General features: G+C 41.3%; 1 protein-coding gene across 1 annotated transcript in view; it reads right to left on the minus strand.

Moving 5' to 3' along the window:
• Positions 1-8,917: 8,917 nt before the first annotated feature.
• Positions 8,918-18,685, minus strand: part of SULT4A1 (sulfotransferase family 4A, member 1) — a 14,909-nt gene continuing 5,141 nt past the window's right edge. The window contains exons 3-7 of the mRNA XM_008941637.1: positions 17,619-17,699; positions 17,401-17,527; positions 15,472-15,566; positions 13,942-14,080; positions 8,918-9,409 (exon numbers count right to left, since the gene is read on the minus strand). Coding sequence (XP_008939885.1) covers positions 9,297-9,409; positions 13,942-14,080; positions 15,472-15,566; positions 17,401-17,527; positions 17,619-17,699 — 555 coding nt within the window. The 3' untranslated portion in view covers positions 8,918-9,296. The remainder of the gene's footprint in view (positions 9,410-13,941; positions 14,081-15,471; positions 15,567-17,400; positions 17,528-17,618; positions 17,700-18,685) is intronic.

Here is an 18,685-nt window from a genome sequence, read left to right on the forward strand (position 1 = left end):
GCCAGATGCCCACACAGCTGCTCTCTCAATCCCTCTCCTCAACAGGACAAGGGGAAAAATAAGATGGAAAAACTCATGGACTGAGATAAAGACAGGAAAATCGCTCACCAGTTACCATTGCAGGCAAGACAGACTCAATCTGGGGGAAATTTATTTAATTTATTGTCTATTAAAAGTAGAATAGGATGGTGAGAAACAAAGACAAAGCCCTGAAACACTATAACAACACCCTCACTTTCTTCCTAGACTGAGCTTCACTCTTTCATTCTCAACTCTTCTCCAGCAGCCCCCCACTACCAGCACCTTGACATCTATATCCAATACTCAGGCAAGTCAACCTGAAATTCAAATGAGCAGTAAACCATTTTTTTTTCTGGGAAGACACAATTAATGCTAACTTCACAAATCTTCCTGGAGCTGCCTGTCTCTGAGGCATGCAGCATCTTTCCCAGTGTCTGTTAGCAACAGGAAAAATTCTGGTGTGCAGATCACAGACTAGCCACTATCAAGATGTAGTTTTCCCATTGCCTTCCTTTTCTTACTTCCCTAATACCAGTTAAAGAATTTTTCTACTTAGAGGATGACCAAAGAAGTTTTCTCCTCACTTCACACAATCCAGGGAAAACTGTAGTAGCCCTTGCTTTATGGGAAATGCAAAACTGAATCCAATGAACATGAAATCTCTCTCTAGAAGAAGAATCACTTAGATCCCATATCCTCTCCTGCGTTGAAGCTGTCCCTGTGTGACACACATAGAGCTTTCTGGATTCCAGCATGGATCTTCCACATGGACAAACCACTCCCAAGGGCCCTGCCCCTTAAAAACAAGTAGCAGAGAATGCTCATTTGCTCCTGTGTTTACCAAAAAAGGCAGTACAGCTGGAAACATACCTCCAACTGATCAGACAGGGACCCGGCACCACTCTGGCCTGCGGTGATAACCTCCTTGCTGCAGCAGATGAGGACTTTTCAGCAAACACAGGAATTTCTACTCCAGGATTTGATTCTGATGAGTAATGCCAAAGACTGGGATAACCTACAGGATGTGCACGTTATTTTACAAAGAGAATTTTACATCTTATGAGCGCAGGCACTGTGTTATTTTAAGTCCCAAAGGCAGAAATTCCTCCATAGCTGAAGCCAACCTGCAGCACATCAAATAAGGAAGTTCCTTATTCCAGAAGGACCTGCTCCAGCACCTTGATGTCTTGTATTGAGAGTCCCAAAACTATACAGCACATGCTCTAAATTGAGCTACAGTGACAGACTACTGGTCCATGAAGATCCTAACCTCTAAAACCCCACTGTTCCAGGTATTTCACAGAAAAGGTGAAAGAACTCCTGATAAACAGAATTGTAGAATAAACCACATCTAAACCAGACTCTTCTTTATCAGGGCAGTCAGAGATGGCCTTCCTCATACAAAAATATCTTTCTTTACTCATCTTGAAGGTAACAGCAGAGGATTTCAACAGCTACGGTGTCTTTTCTTCGGTCCCAACCTGCAGCCCTTGCCCTGGCAGAGCACAAAGCTATGGGGCGCTGCCTTCCCTCAGGCTGTGCTTATCACGAAATGACAGAAAATTAAAATGATTAATTCAGGTGATTAAAGCCCTCCCTGATGTCAGTGCCCTGCTCACCAGTCCCAGCTGGGTCCCCACTGGGTGCTGTGGTGGTGCCACACGGCTGGCACGGCCCGGGTGGCCTCACTGCTCCAGGCCACCTCCCTGCACTAGGCCGCGGTGGTCTCAGAGCTCCCCAGGCCTAGGCTGCTGCCTGCCTTCACATCTGATTGAAAGGAGATGGTAATGGGTGAGTGTTGGTCTCTTCTCCCAAGGAACTAGTGACAGGATGAGAGGAAATGGGATTAAGTTGCACCAGGGGAGGTTTAGATTGGATATTAGGAAGAATTTCTTTACTGCAAGAGCCGTGAGGCCTTGGACCAGGCTGCCCAGGGAGGTGGTGGAGTCACCGTCCCTGGAGGGGTTCAGCAAATATGTGGATGTGGTACTTCAGGACAGCGTTCAGTGGTCATGACAGCCTTATGTTGATGGTTGGACTTGATGACCTTAGAGGCCTTTTTCAGCCTTAATGATTCTATGGTTGGACAGAAGTCCTGCTGTTAGCCTGGCAACAGTAAGGTGGGTTGCCCTGCCCTGCCCAGGCCTTCCAACAGCAGCTGCTGGAGATGGTCAAGAGGACAACACGAGGTGCAGAGCCACGCTGCGGCATCCCCCAGAGCCCCAGCAGACGCTACAGCTGGCCTCAGCTCCCATGGAGCCCTCAGGAGGAGACAGGGCCCAGGAGAACTGGTGGTCACCCCCAGGTGTGGCTCTCATGGCCATGGTGTGCCCGCTGGCCGGGCCCAGAGCTGAGGAGCAGCCCATGGGGTGTTAGCATCTGCTCACTTCAGTTGGTGTAGGAGTCCTTTGGTTGAAGATTTCACTGAGCATTTCAGTGAGAAATTGGCCTCTTTAAGGTTTGGTTCAGTATAAAATATAGACTTTTGCATGGTGTGGTGAACCGTGCATTGGTAGGGTGCTTTCACCTTGATCCAAATCCTTTTAATTCCAGAAGAACTGCATAAATTATTTCAGTTGGACATGAGAAAAGAGTCCTTATTCTGTGGCCTTCCTTAAGTTTTGGTGTGTTTTGTTTTTTTTTTTTTTTAATAAATTGAATGACATTTGTTGAAAACTAAATTGTAGATATTGTCTGGAAAAAATATGGTCTCTTGCACAATCCAGACACACTGGCCATGCATCAGCAATTAACCAACAAAGCTTTCTATTTTAAAAAGTCCATAACCAAACTCAGTATTTCAATAGTTCTTGATGGAGACTAATGCCCTGCAGGGCATGTTAAAACTTGGATGCCCACAAATATTTGTGTATGTAACTTCACTTTTATGTGTGGTCCCTTTGAATTCAGTGGTAGTACTCCTCTAGAGACAATAACTCGAGTGGAAGCATGTGAGATTGCAGGAATGTAATGGCAGTGTATTGTATATGTAGCTATAGCTAGAAAAAACAGAATATTTAAAAAATTATTTCTTCATTTCAAAGACTTTGTGTCAATTGCTTCAGATTACTGAGTTTAAAAAAAGTGACCAACTGATCCACACTTGCATGGTTAAACCCCAAATATTTACAGCTTGAATCAGCTGATATCATATTTTTGTTTATATTCTTTTCTCATCCTGTTTAGAATACACAAGCTTATACAGATCTTTAATAATAAAAACAAATTCAGAACTAGTTTTAGTCCCTAATCTCAGTGGGATTTACTGAAGGAACAACTGACATGTCCAAAGAGGTCTGGCTGTTTAGAAATGGACCCTTAGGCATGTGTGGCTGAAGCAGGGTGGTTAAAGAACAGGACTGGAAACCTGCTGTGGGTCTTCTGTTGGTTTAAATGGTACTGACCATGGTGTGGTGGCAATCCAAGGAACTGAAAACCTCTTGCAGCATTTTCAGAACTAATCTGTTTTGGTAGGTTTATAACTGATTTTTTTGGAAGGGTTGCAGCACCTGAAACAAGGTGCAGGAGCGAACAAGAGTGGTATGGGAATAACCTGGGAACATTTAATACCTGGAGCAATGCAAGCTTTAGGCAGGGAATATTCATCATCACCTCCGTTTCCTCTGCTCAATTTTTATGTATTTATTAAGCCCCAACCCTTTGATTCTGTGATGTATGGGCAAAAATAAAATAAAAAGCTGTCCTCCCAGCGGAGCTTGGAATCTAAACATTTTCCTTGGTCCTTGTTTTGTTCTAATTGGTTCACTCACGCTGAGTTCTGAGAGCTCTCCCATATTTTATGGGTGACTCTTTTCCAAAGCTGTGAGAAAGCAGCTGTAAGGCCTGCGAGGGCTGAAGCCTTAGCACACTGTTACACCAGCTGTGCTCCTGTTATCTGCGAGCGAGGATTAAATTGTCATCTTATGTTCAGTGCTGGCAAAAGCTGAGTATGTGACAGAGATGGTGACAGTGGATTTAACGTCTAGGTGGCAGCTACTTTGAATATCCTTCGTACCACACATATCAAGCAAGTCAGCATATTAGTGATTGTGATTGGAATCAGTCTGAGCAGACAGCTGCCATTACGTTCCCATTCTTTCTGCATCTTGCATGCTGTCACACAGCATGTCTTGTGCAGCACTCCCTCCTACAAAACAATATTCCTTCCAAAAGTAGGTTTCAGTCAATTCACTCCATGTGTCAATGTGGATCTGTCTCCTCTTCTTGCTGAAGGACGTGATTCCACCTAGGGTTTAGAGACCATCTTTCCTAGGTGAAACTGGGTCCATATGTGGAATGGAGTGTGCCCAAGTAACGGCTGCCTTCAGCTGACTGCAGAGCTCTACCAGAAGAGCTCTGACAAGGACTCAGGAGATCACCTCCAAGCCAGGGCAGCACTGGAAGACATAACTTTGGCTCCTTGCAGCTGCTGTTCATAAATCAGTCTATTATCTGAAACCACCAACCATAGCAGTTCAAATTAATACGTCAGCCTGTAAATTAGAGCAGCCGAGGAGCCAGCACACATTTGCTTCTGCTGTCTCTCTTCCACGATGGCCATTTCTGGCAGAGGGGCAGAGTGGACAGCTGGAGGTGGTAGCTTCTAAAACTAATCTAGCGTGCACTGCCAGGGCTTGTCATCTGTGCACAGTGAGAACTCCAGCAAGAGTTGTTGCGTGGCTTTACAATGTTACCCACTGACGAAGTGGCAAAATCCAGAAAAATGATACTGCACGGAACAGCTTCCCAAAAGAGCTTCATGTAGGCTCCTGCACTAGCTGGGCATGCAAATGCTCCTCCTTTCTTTATTCAGTGGGTGTAAATGGCTTCACTGTTTCTAAAACAAATTTAAGGTGAGGAGTCCTATGCTGCTAATAGTGATTGCCACATCTTGGCGTCCTAAAGTGCAGAAAATTGCCCTGCATTTTTGTAACCTTTTCTCACAATCATTTTTAAAGACCACACAGCTCAGATGCTTTCAGGACACTGGATGTTACACGTAGGTATGTGTGATTCAAGCCTAAGAGGCAGAAAGAAGCACAGTTCCAGTCTGACTGCAGGATTTGCTGTTGCTCTCCCACCTTTTAAAGGGGTGATTTATATGCAGAGAGACCTGGCCAGAGTGGCATCAGCGTTGTTGACTTCATGCCACTCCCTGGAGATCCAGCAGCAGTTTTTACTGGAGGATGACGTGGCCACTTGAGGTCTCAACCTCAGTATGAGCAAGTTTTACTTTTAAATGAAGGTGCTGATTTTGGCAGACTCTCTTTCCATTGCCAAAAAGAAGCTGATTACTGGCTGCCATTATTCCTATCTGTGTGATGTACACCATGACAGGTAGCAGAAAATACTCATCTGCATGTTTTTTGACTCACACACTAGAGGACACCAGTCTGCAGATCCTGTGGTAAAGAACTCAGATGGATTATATAGTGAGACTATTTATCATCATTTCTGTAGTGTCCTTCCCATGGGTGTGGTCACTGGGTGTAGGATTGTTTTGTTTTGTTAATATCATTTATTCAGTTGAATCTGTTTTAACTAAAGAGGCAAATGCTGCTCCTTAATCCTCCTGCTAAACCTTTGCTGGTAGCTGCTAAGTGGCATTATTTATAGCCCAGGCAAGACTGAATGGCTTCTAATAGTGGTGGTGCCTATAAATCTTTATAATTATTGCCAGGACTACTGGTGCCACGTTGTGACATGTATACAAAAGTGCAGAGAATCTTTAATGGTTACTCATTAGCTTTCTTGTTTTTCCTCTTTACTGCCCAACTGCACAGCGATGAACACTTCAACCTTTGTACACAAAACCATGCAAAAATTTATCTAGATTAGCTTCAGCTCCTCCACATTAATGCTTTGGAGGGCTCTGACTGAGGCAAGCCAATGAATGCTGCTGGCATTTGAGGCTCCCAACTGAGGCTGCAGGGGTGGAGAGCTGGGAGCCACAGAAACAGAGCTCACCACAGCCCTGGGGCTTTCTAGGGGCCTTATAGCCAAGGCCTTTCCAGTGCTGCTTGATGTGATGGATTGATCTAGTGAAGGTGTACAGTTGGCATTTCCATGAAGGTACATGGCCAGCAGTTTGAACTAAAGGATGGCTGGTTTGAACTAACATTGAGGGTACTCGGTGCTTTACAGGAGAGGAGGATGCCTGTTGGTGATTTGAAATATCAGCACGATGAAGCCATCCAAATCCTCATGTCTGGCAGGTTTGTGTCACTGAACAGGCTCCCAGCTGCATAACAATGGTTAAGCCTCACTAGCCTGCTCTGTGGCAGCTACCTCAGCAGAAGCAGCTTACCAAATGGGCACGCTGAGAAGAAAAAAAGTTCCTTCTCTTGTTTCCTGGTAGTTTTTGTTCTTCATTTGTACTGCATTTGTATCAACAATGCATTCTCTCCAGAGACAGTCTGGAGCACGTGGCCAAGGGGTGTCTGTGTCTGTATAGTCACAGTGACATTTAGCGAAGTCCTGATAGTGGTAGTTATCAAACTAAGAAAGGGCTTGCTACCTATGGATTTTAATAGAAAGAACCAAATACTTTCAGGTACCAGAGATCCAAAGATAGAATTTCACCTGGGAATGGGTTTTGACCAGACTTTTGACTCTTGGATGAATTTCACACAGTAGCACATAAGGTGACAGTCAAGGGGTAGCAAAAATAGCTCTAGGTGAGGAGAGTCTTTTTGGTCCTAGAAAGCAGATTCCTAGCACAGAGCAACTTTGTTGTCTAGAACAAGGAGCACCAATGTAGCAGCAGGTGCACAATCCATGCAGAGGCTATGACTTGCTACAATAAGGAAATGGGTTTTTTGGCCAAACTCCCTGTTCCCCCTCCAGCCTGGTCATTGGCATCCCTCTGCACAGGCTGTTTGGCAATGGCCTGTGTATACACCTGGCTGCTAAAAATGTGGCCCTAGAACATTTTTGGCTTTGGGAGCTGGTCACCTGCTGTAGCAAAGGAACAGGAGGATTCCCTGGTGTCTACAGAAGTGTGAGAAGCCCTTGAGGAAGCCAGTAAGGATATATTGCTCTTGCATCCTCAGGATTAAGTGACTTAAGTAGATTTTTAGTGCTAATGACATTTTCTTCTGACTTTAATCTGCAGGAACTGTGGGGAGATTTTGTCTTCCTCTGCAGTAAGAAGGAATTTTCCTTTTTTGCAGCTTGTTGTAGTTTGTGGGCTTTGGTCTCCTGCATGACAAAGACTGGTAGGACTCCTCAGTATGGAGCTGTCTGAGAAGTGCAAGATAAAAGATGTGAAATCTTGTGTGAACAGTGACTGTGTATTATCTGTCATAATGTAAGAACAAAGGAACAACAACTATAGAAGCTGGAGGCAGTCTTTAAGCAAAGGAATAGTTTTTCACACAGTATCTATTTAGATGAAGAACTCACTGCCATGAGTTGCTGTCAATACCAGTAGGACAGGAAGAAAACCCTGTGGAGGGCTATTAAACACAGATTGCTCACAGAGTCCTGTGCTTTCAGCTGTACTCCCACCCAGGCAGCTGTCAGAGGCAGCTCACTGGTCATCTGAGCTGATGTCATCCCTCTGTGGTTCTTCTGCCTTAAATTAGGAGGTGGGGATAAAGGAGAGGATCTGTGACTTGTACAAAGACTACCTGGCCAGAGTAGGAGGTCTAGCAAATGAGCAAACCACCATGCAGGGAACACATCTTTTATTCAATAAGCAAGCAAGCACAGAAGTATAATGTATAGTGCTTAATATTCATACAGTACTAAAAATATAAAAATAGAAATAAAATTTCACTGAAAGCATTTTCACTCACAAATATACAAGGAAAAGTGCTGTCAAGCCACATCATGCTACACCACTTGCCAGTTGCAGAACTGACAGTTTCCCAACAGAACTGAAACACTCAAAATCTGCTAGTCCTTCCTCAAGGCTTTTGGTGAGCCTGAATATTTGACTAGCAAAAAATGGACCACCTGGAGCCAAGAACCTAAAAAGCATTGACATCATTTCTCAACAGAACAATAAAATAATTCTGTAGTTTTATGGTAATAGTAGCCTGCTTCAGGTGGTTTGTATACCTGTTGTAAAGAAAAAAAAAACAAAACTAAACCAAACAAACTAACAACACAACAACCAGAAATAAACTTGACTCCTGATTATAATCCAGACCAGTCATGGCTAACAAGTACTGAAACCATATTCTGCATAAATATTTGTGCAATACTCCCACCTGGTGGCATATGTTTAAACTCCCTTCCTTCAGCGCTGCTGTTTCCTCTGCCTGCTCAGCCTGGCATGTATGGACTTCTTCCACTCAGCTCTGGTGGAGCCCAGCAGAACACAAACAGTGCTAAGTGCCCTTCATTTTTACTGGAACTAGAGGATAAGCAGCACCTCACCTTCTCTTACTGTATCTAATGAGTGAAATTCACATCTACAGAGCAAAGTGATAGGGGCCAGAGACTGATTCCTCAAGAAAGACTCTGCAGCAGATGCCTTGTTTTTAAGCCCCACCTTGAGCAGGGGTTAGAATTAGAGTCAGGGGCTTAGGAAGCTTTTGTTTGCTGACCTTCAGCGTGGAGCTGAACTTCACCCCTCAGGAAACAGCCGTGGGCTGGCACCCCTGAAAGTACCAGAGGGTTTTGGGATGAGAGTGCCAATCACAGCTGGATTTCCTAACAAGGCCTGCCTTGCAGAGGATGCCAGTGCACAGAACCTACTCACATCATACAGATCAAGGGTGTGCAGAACCTAATGTGAACCCCACTTTGATCAGGAACTATTTTGGAATGGGATTTATTTATTCTTGATAAACCTGCTATAAAAATAAATGCGACGATTAACCCCTGAGATCATTCTAGCATACAGTTTTGGCCTGTTACTTGTTTCCCTCTGAAATATTTGTTTTTATTTGGTTTATGGACGTTTATTTAGGTTCTAGTGAAAAGCTTTTATAAAACACATTAAATAATCAATGTGGGGCCAAAAAGGTGTACATTCTAGTTGCATATATGATACATACCTTACATGTATATAATACATTCCATCACAGCTGAATATTCTAGTATTGTCTGGGAGGTTCTTGCATGGGGACAAAGGACTAAAATACTAGAAGATAAACAGCTGCTTAGGATCAAAGATAATTTTATCCCATATGGTTTACTTAGATTGTTTTTCTTTCTTTAAACCTTGTTACACATAATAGCTACAGTAGTTTGTCCAGCAGGTAATAAATGATGCATAAAGCACTTCTAGCTATATTTGGATATCATATGCATGCATTTTTTTTTTATAAATAAAAATCAAATGTGAGGTCGCATTTTCCCATCTTCTGTTTATAAACTAAATCAAATTTTTCATTCATGGAAACAGTGAAGATGTCTTTCCACAGCCCAACTCGTCCTGGAACACAGAGGAGAAACACAAATCAGAGCATGGGCAGAACAGGACACACCACATCTCTACAGCTGAATTGTACAGGGCACCAAATGTCATCTGTGAAAGGCTGATCAGTTTTCATTGAACACTTAATGAAACCTAAGGCTGTCCCTTATCTTATACAATTCCCCTGCTACAAGCCTTGCAAAGCCTGAAAATAAGCAGCATACACCTTGTCACCTGCACCAGACAAGTGCCACACAGCAAGAATTCTGATTTTTGTGAGATTTTGCTCTAGCCTTAATCAGAAATTAATAGAGATTTTGGTCCTGGTAGCCTTAATCAGAAATTAATAGAGATTTTGGTCCTGGTATTAATTTAAAAGTGGATTTGTGGTTTAAATGCAAAATATGGCTGTTTAGTAATTCCAACAGCTAACAATAATACAGTTAAAAAAACTGTGCCTTCAGCACACACTGGCTAGAGAACTATCCAAAGGGTAGCTGGAATGCAGAGTATTAAACTGATTAATTCCTATTATTGAAATGTAATATTATCATAACTAATAACTATTATTTTATGCTTTAAAACAAGTTCAACAAATTCATTTACATTTAGTAATAGGCAGAAAACTATTTGTTAAATGAGTGCCTAGATTATATCTATGGAAGTGAACAAGAGCCACGTGCCCAGTTTGCACCATTTAAATTTTAATTTTGTATAGAAGGAAGAGGAAGCTTTTGGTGGAAGCAATATAAACACTGAACACTTTTTCCCTGTATGGGAAAAACTACTAAACCCAACAACTAACACAACCTGATGGCACTGCTGAACACACACTGCTAACCCCACCAGTCAAAGGCTGTAGCCCCTTTAACCACAGCTTCACTGTAGTCCAAAATTTAACTCAAAGTCAGCCAGGTTTACTTATTGGTACTTAAGCCTCAGAGAGTAACCAGGCTGAGAGGCAACATTCTCTTCTCATGTATTGGATAGAAATAAAGACAAAATCCAGGCTTGTTCAACTGGAATAAATGAAAGGACAAGTGGGACAGTGCTACCAGAGTTTAACCATAACAGCAAGAACAAAACTACACGCAGGGAGCTAATTATGCACTGGTTGCATAAGAAGAATACCCATTTGATTTAATTGCCATTGCTTTTAGGCAGCAACTCTGCCACTGAGTCCAAAGACAAAGCTGTCTAAAACATCTACAAATTACACGTTAACATGATAGTTTAGTATGTGTGGCAAGGGCCATTTTATGAAATTGGGATTTTCCTCTAACTCCTAAAGGTATGACAGTGCTTTGGCTTATTTTCTCAAGATCAAAAGAACCCAAAACTGACTGAAAATGCATCATTTATTGTTTTCACCAAATTTGTCCTGTATAAAAAAAAAAATAAATTAAGAAAACACAATCACAAACATCTACTACTGATTTTGATTTTGCTCTGGCAACTGTAATTGCATAAAGTACAGCATGAAATATAAAAGCTTGTTTTTCCCTTTCAATAATGATAATAAAACATTTTCTTCCTCTGCTGGGGAGAGATAAGCCTTTTATTTCTGAATCTCCCTAACAACACACAGAGACAAATGACAAGTTTTTTAAAGGACATACACAGTGGATTATTTGTAACAGCTTTTTTTTTTACCATATGAATTGATAGCTTGTCAAAAAGTCACCCACCTGGTTTGATTTGAATCATGCAACTGTGTAAATTATGTTGTGATAAGAGTCAAATATAAGTAACATATCTAATCATTGTTCTGCTTTCACAGCAGCTCAGGGTTATCTTCAGAGTAAAGATCAATGTGCTAAAAGAAAAAAAATGAAGAACTAAAATAAAGCAAAATAATAAAGTAAATGTAACTAATGACAAATTAAATATTTGAAACAAATTACAATCAGCTGTCATGTTATTGCCACCATTCTTTGTCACAAAAACAAACAGAGAAAGAACAAAGCACTGCTAATGAAGCTGCATTCTGAAGTAACAAAATACTGTAAAAGCCAGAGACAGCAAACAAAAGAAATTCAAAATAAGGACATTTTTAATAAAAAGCACAGAGTGAACAAATTACAAAATATTACATTAACTGCTGTAGCTCCTTTCTCTATTACAAAAACAGAGGCTTCTCCTTGAAAGGTTTAGAGACAGTATAAATAAAGAAGAGGCTTGACTGGGGGATAGCAGACTTGAGTACAGGACCATGAACACTAACACAGCAAAAATGGGCATCACCCTGTTCATCTGCATGGAGATGACCTGGCCAGCAGAGACAGCCACTGACCTGGCTGTGGAAGGTCTGCTCTGGTCTCTTGCTTTGTCTTACAACCTCATCTTTCCTTCACAACTGTCTTCCTGGCTTTCACTGGACAAGGAGAGGGAATTTGGGCTGTGCACAGCATGTAGCAGTGCTGCTGCTCCACAGGTCTCCTGATTATGTGGGTTAGGAATAAACCTCAGTTTTTGTGTCACATACAAGTCAACAGAGGAGATCACAGCTCTCATTATCAGTAAAAATCTTGCATGGACATAGAACACTTTATGCAAGGCCCTCCCAATGTCTTACCAGATTCATTATTTTGTGATCTTTTCTTCATAGCAGAGAAGTAGGTTGGTAATCAGGCAACATGCTGTAAAATCCTACTGCAAATGAGATGGTCTGTTGTTTTTACATGAGATGATGTTGTATCACATGATGAATTTTCAGACTGAATTAGTAAGGGAAAAGTAGGATGGGAGTTGAAAGTAATGTAACTAAGAGCAGGGAAATACACCATCCAGTGGAGACTCTACCAGAAGCTATAGGGATTAGGTCTTCCAGTGAAACTACAAACTCCTTTGTCTTCACTGGCATTTTACCCCAAGCCAGCAAACTTGAGACATTTGTTTCAAGAACTCATCATTACCCTAAGTGAACTGGGGCAAGAAGAGATGCCATGTCACAGCTATGACAGAGAACTGCCCACAGGAATCTGGTTTCCAGGTCCTACTGTAAAAAATAAGTACCAAGAGAGCAAGTCTGTGTGCCTACAGAACATACCAAGAGCTTTTCCACACAAGTTGGGCAAAGTCACAGATAAAAGCAAGAATGTTTGTGCCAACATACCAAAAGGACACGTTACCCTGGGTTGGTTACTCTGACAAGAGTTGAGATGAGTAATGGAAAACTGACAGAAGGCTCTGCCAAAAAAGATGCAAAGGTAGTGTAGAATCCCAGAATTTAATGGGAAAGCAAACTTGCTCTCAAACAAATGTGACTGAATGTTGCTAAGATTAGTTTGACTTCTTAAAGGTGAATGCAAAGATACAACAGACTTTTCTAAAGCATGTGATTCTGGGGTTTTTTTAATAGAATTATGTCAACAAAATGCATGATAATTTAATGAACAGCTGACTAACTCATGATTAGTAGTCAAGAAGGACTGAGGCTATTCAGTATTTTTATCAGAGATTTGAAAATAATAATAAAAAATACAGCTGATAAAATCTGCAGGTAACAAGAGGATTGGCTGAAGGAGGTAGTATGCAAAGGGCTCCTACACAGAAACATAAGAATAAAGTATTTAGATCATGCTCCCTGGGTAAGGGACAAGAACCTGCAAATCAGCTCCTCTGAGAGGTCTTTGTGGTTGAGATAGATGACACATGCTTCATGTATGATGCTGCAGCAAAAAGTGCTAACATGGCTATGGATGGGCAAAAAAGGATGAGGGAGGGAGAAGGCTCCAGTTAGAAACTGGATTCAATCAGTGCGCAAAGTGATTTTATGACTGGATAAGGCATTTGTGAGGCCAACACAGAAACTCTTCATCCTGATCTTATGCCCTTGTTTTTAAAAATACCTGTTAAGGACTGTAAAGCAGCCTACAGAAAATAACTGAGACTACCATGATCACTCTTTTATGCTTATCAGAAGGAAGACTAGAAAGGACTTGGATTTCTTGACGTTATCAGGGGACAGATGTATCAGCAGGCATCTTTTTGTTTAAAGGGCACTTCAGGTTTCTAGACAAAGACCTCAACCGAATAAATGTCTAGAAATTCAACACATTTTAAACAGCTGAGGTAGACAATGAAAATAAAAAGCTCATAAGGAAAACTACAGCTCCTTGTTATTTGATACCTTTAAATGAGAATTATCTGCTACTCTAAAAAATCTGATGCACTTAAAGACAAGGGCTTAGGCCAGGATAAACTGTATGAAATTGTGTGGGCTTTGGCATGCCTAATGTCAGAAGGAGCAGTGCAATCTTAGCATGAACAGCTCAGTCTGTTGAAGTAAGCCAAAGACTAACAGAATAGTTTGCATGGTGTTGAATGTACACTGTTACACCATTGATCTGGAACATTTCCACCCTTTTTAGTCATTTCTATCTAACTATTTCAAAACAAACCCCCAAATTACACCTGCAGTCAGTTCCCTCCCATCATTTACACAGTAGTATTTTGCCAGCATCTTAACACATCCTGGAGGTTACTAAGTTTTCAGTTGCTTCTTGCAGTTTCCACAATAGGAGTTCTACTGTGGGTTTTAAACATACCCCTGCCAACAGGAAGTGCTTCTGCATTACAGCACTGATCAATGAGTTGATGGCAGTGTTCCACCATGGATTCCAACTGTGCTTTGTCGTAAGAAACTCCCAAAAACCTCACCAGCTGCTCAACCATTGTTGCTAGGTCCTGGAAGAGAGTATTTTAAAAAGTTTATTTTAAATGCCCTTTTAAAATCAGTTTAAATTTTTCAAACAGTTATATCCTGATGAGCATGAAATACAAAAGCAGAAGCAGAAACATCACTGTCTTAACATTTAGCCACCTTCCACTTTGCTGAAAATAAACACATTCCAAGCAACTAGGGTAAGAGAGGTCATCAGAGAACATAATCATGTAAGTGCAAAGCATGATGCTTCCCACTCCAGACAACATCACACCTTTCACTGATCACTTTGAAATACCAGTGTATTTTGAAAGAACTCAAAAGTTATTTTGATTTTGATCTTGATAGAATAAATGACCACAAATGTTACAACAGCCCTTCCTTCATTGTTAGCATCTGGGGCTGCATTCATGTAGATGGAAAGGATCTAGTGAGGTGGCCTCTGAGCAAAAGCTGTCATTAAATTATATATCCAGTACTCCAGGGTTCCTCAGTGTGAGTATAGACTTCTGGAGTTGCTACAACAAAACAGCAAACATTTATCAGGAAGCAGAAGATACTGTGACACCACCAGCTCTCAGCAGCTACCACCAGTGAGAACAGCTAGGAATATATCAGTATTCAAAACCACAGGTCTGAAATAACTTCTACTAAACTTTAATTATTCTGATTATATTACAATGCCTTTTAGCATCCCACTCCACCAGAAGGCTCAGTAAAGATGAAATCATTTATCCCAGCTTTATTGAGTTCCACCCTGATTCTGCCTTTTTGTAGGTTGAGATAGGAGCTGGGTTTTTCCTATGTTTGCATTAATTTTCTAGTCAAATGAACATTTTGAGTATTTTGGTTAATTCTCAAAAACATATTATTGTAACAGGCAATGGAATCCAGTGTTCTATGTAGTATTTCCACTAAATTTCTGATTAAGAATAAAGTGGATTGATTAGCCAGGATACTGTAAGGACCCAATAATTATGTATACTTTGTGCTACATGATCAGCCCTAATTGTTTTCAACTGTTTCACAGAAGACAGCAAGAACAACCAAATAATTACAATAAATGCCAAATGTATAGGACAAAATACTGATAATACACTTCCCCCTCATAGACAGAGCACACACAGCAAGACATTTCTTTTAAATGAATGCCCAGAGCTAAGTGCAGCAAGCACTGAACAGTTCTGCATCTCTGCCTTCTCTGCAAGTAGTTTAGTTCCTATGGATGCAGGCAGACTCCCCAGTCTTAAATTGTGAAAGTCCACAGGAGGTACTGAATGCCAGTGCTTTAAAAATAGGATCAGACATTAGGGAGCCCAAATACAGCCATAAGAAGCACATTTTGTACTTTATGTATTTCAAGCACTACGATGCTAAATGTAATTAAAATACCTTTTTGCTACATCTAACCTACCTTATGCATATCTTCATACTTGAGAAAAAGGACATTGGCATCCATGTGATGTTCCCAAAACTCTTGCACATGTTCAAACCACGAGCCATATCCTACTACAAAGACATTATGATTGGCATGAGGAGGATGAACACTTTTGTTAAGTCCTCTCCAAAAAAGGAAAACCAAACAAACAACCAAACAAAACACAAACAAAATGAGAAAAATAAAGTGGAGTGATTCATAGCCCCAAGAGAACAGTGTCTGGTTTTGACCCATTGCCCTGGACAGCAAGGAACTTAATAAAGAAGTCTTGGAATATTCAAAATAACTATCTTAAGATAAGGATAAAATGTTCAACCGAAAATGCCACCATATATCATGGCAGACCTCTTGGAGCCCAAATTAATAACACCAGACTATTGAACAAAAATTGAGCCAAAATACAAATTACACAGATAGCTCTGCAGAAGGCAAACTTCCAGTGGCTCTAACCTGTGTGAATTCCTGTAATTAACATATCACACTGCAGCTTCCTTTACTTGGAAGATAGATACAGCTACTTGTGGAAAGTTCCACACAGCATCTTCTATTACAGACAGAGAATTGCTAACAATCATTGTCTTTTCCTAAATAAAAAAAGTATTGAGGAAACAGACCTATAAAAATTATTCATGGTCACTCCCAAGAAAAGTAGGATGTACTGACAGAATATTCTACTTATCATCACATCTTTTGCCTCCCCACTAAAATCTAAGACTTATTCACATCTACTGTTATTTTCTGAACACTTCCACACAAGTTCAGAACACAGCTTCAGTTATCTCATTATCTGTTATCTCAATTAAGACAATAAATCCAGATTCCAGCCAGATGCCCATGAGGTGCTGAGTGTTCCCAAAAGCTTTGTGATGAGATGTGGTGTGATGTGCTGGGGTACTTCAAACATATCACAGGGCTGCCAAGGATGGAAAGCTTGTACCCCCAACCTCCTGCATGCTGCCAGCAGCTTCCTTTCAGCTCCCTGTATCTGATGGGTGGGGTTCAGGACTTGAGGAGAAGCTGAGGTGCTATGCTGGGAAGGCTTGTGCTAAGGCAGTGGTTACTGGGAGCCTTAGCCCTCCCTGCAAAACTTCCCACTGATGAAGTCCACATTTGTACTGATTTCAGTCAATTTACATGTGTCTAGCAGAGGTTCAGGCACTGCTATTTACTACCAGCTGCCAGTATTACCAGGACAACCCAAAGAGAAATGCATTCTGCATATTTGTTACTGCTGATAAATTACCTCAAAGTACTTTAGATAATCAATGCAGGAGTTAAACCACTATAGCAAGCAGTTAAATAACCTCCACTGGTAGGCTGAGGAGATCCTGCTCCCAGAGCAGAGCACAAAGCATCTGCAAGTGCTTTCTTGGAGGGGCTCACTTCAGCTTACTGATGTACTCCAGAACAAGCTCATGCAAGCTAGATTTCTGTGTGTTAACTGGTATCTTACATGGGACAAACCTTGAGTTTCTGGATGAAACAAAAATATTAAAGGAATTACCAGGAAAAAAAAAACACCAACAACCTTAAGGGGCAGAAAGCCCTCTGACCCATGAGAAGCAGCTAACAACTGAAATCAGATTATGCTAGGAGTATTCACCACTTTTTACCAGGTACCTGGTACCTTGCAAACTGAATTTTAGGAGAGTAGACCAGAGTTTTGCCTGAGCTAAGTGGAACATTGCTGAGCCCACGGGGTCAAACATTGTAAGGCAACATTTACAAGGCATGGCCATAGTTTGTGTGGACAAATGTCAGTCCACGTAGCACTGTCTGTAGCAACCTCCTTGCTGTATATGCAAAACAAATGCACCTTTATCCAGTTCATTTCTGTACTTGCAGAAGGAGTGCACAGATGAAAATACATGTGTAACAGCGTGTGCAGAGAGAACAGCTCCTTACACTTGTCATTCATAAACCTTCTGCAGAACTCCTGGAACGTTCCTCTGTAGCTCATGGTCCTTAGAGAGCGGTGGAACTGGTAATAAGACACCACCAGGTCTTTGGGGTTTCGAGCCATGTATATGACCTAGGGGGAAGAGGGGGTGAAAAAAAGAATCATCATATTGAAAGCTTTTTCCCAACCCCCTCTCCCTTAAGATATTTCATTTCCTTTTTACCTTTGAATTACCATTATGGAGGTCTGAAGGCAAAAAACGATACGGTAGGTGGCTTTTTATGAGGCGAGGAGATGTCAGTTCCTAAAATAAAGCAGACAAACATTTCTTATTCTGCATTAGTTTTTGGCACCTGATGAGCTGTCCTGAACTGTCACACTTGGAAGGCCTTTACTATGCTGAGTCACACTCACAAATACATTTCTTAAATTAACAGGGGTCTGGGACTATAAATTAGGTCAGGGAGTGACATCTGTTTCTTAAATATCAAAAGGCTGGAAAATGAGTTGGGGATTTTGTTGGGTCCCCTGCCCCCCACACAACTTTTTGTTTTCAAAGTACTTCTATTTGTAGAACCTTCTCAGGAAAATAGTATAATAGTTGAAGACTTTTAGTAACCAAGTAACTTTGTTTCCAGCGGTGCTTCCACTAAAATTCCTTGGAAAATAATAGAAGCTCTGAAACCCCTATCCCTAACTTCTCCACATCAAAACTTTACTCTTGCAATTTGTTTTATCCTCAGAATTAGGTCGAGACAATCCAAAGGTTGCTCTGAGTGTGTGAACAGCTTTCACAGTATCTTTCTATAATTTGAGACAAAACTGTCTTATGACACAAATCATCTTTCAGTAGTTAAAAACTGCATAAATCCATACTGGATTAAGTTACTAGCACATAGTAGAGGTAACACAGTGTAATCTTAAACTAAACCTCTCACTATTGTCACCATTTATTTGCATCAAGGTAGCACTGAGGTTATCACTGGACTAAGCATCACACAGATAAAAAAAAAAGCAACCTCTGAATACCTAAATACTCTCAGCCTGAAGTGTGCTCATGTTTGTCCTGGTTTGGAGTAGAACAGGGCTGGCTCTGTTCAGTGATTTGAACTTTTCAGCTAAAGCTCTAACTAACTGCCTTGTCTGAAGCTAGCAGCAAACTGCCTGCTTCTAGCAGTGATAACACTCCATGTTTAGAGTCACTGACTGGTGTGCAGACCACAGCCACTGCTGAGCTGCTGCATCACATGGAGGGGGGCAGAAAGTAAAGCCCCACCTGCGGGGCGGGGC

The sequence above is a fragment of the Merops nubicus genome, unplaced genomic scaffold (genome assembly GCF_000691845.1).
Source record: "Merops nubicus isolate BGI_N331 unplaced genomic scaffold, ASM69184v1 scaffold2506, whole genome shotgun sequence".
In the NCBI taxonomy this organism is placed as follows: Eukaryota; Metazoa; Chordata; class Aves; order Coraciiformes; family Meropidae; genus Merops; species Merops nubicus.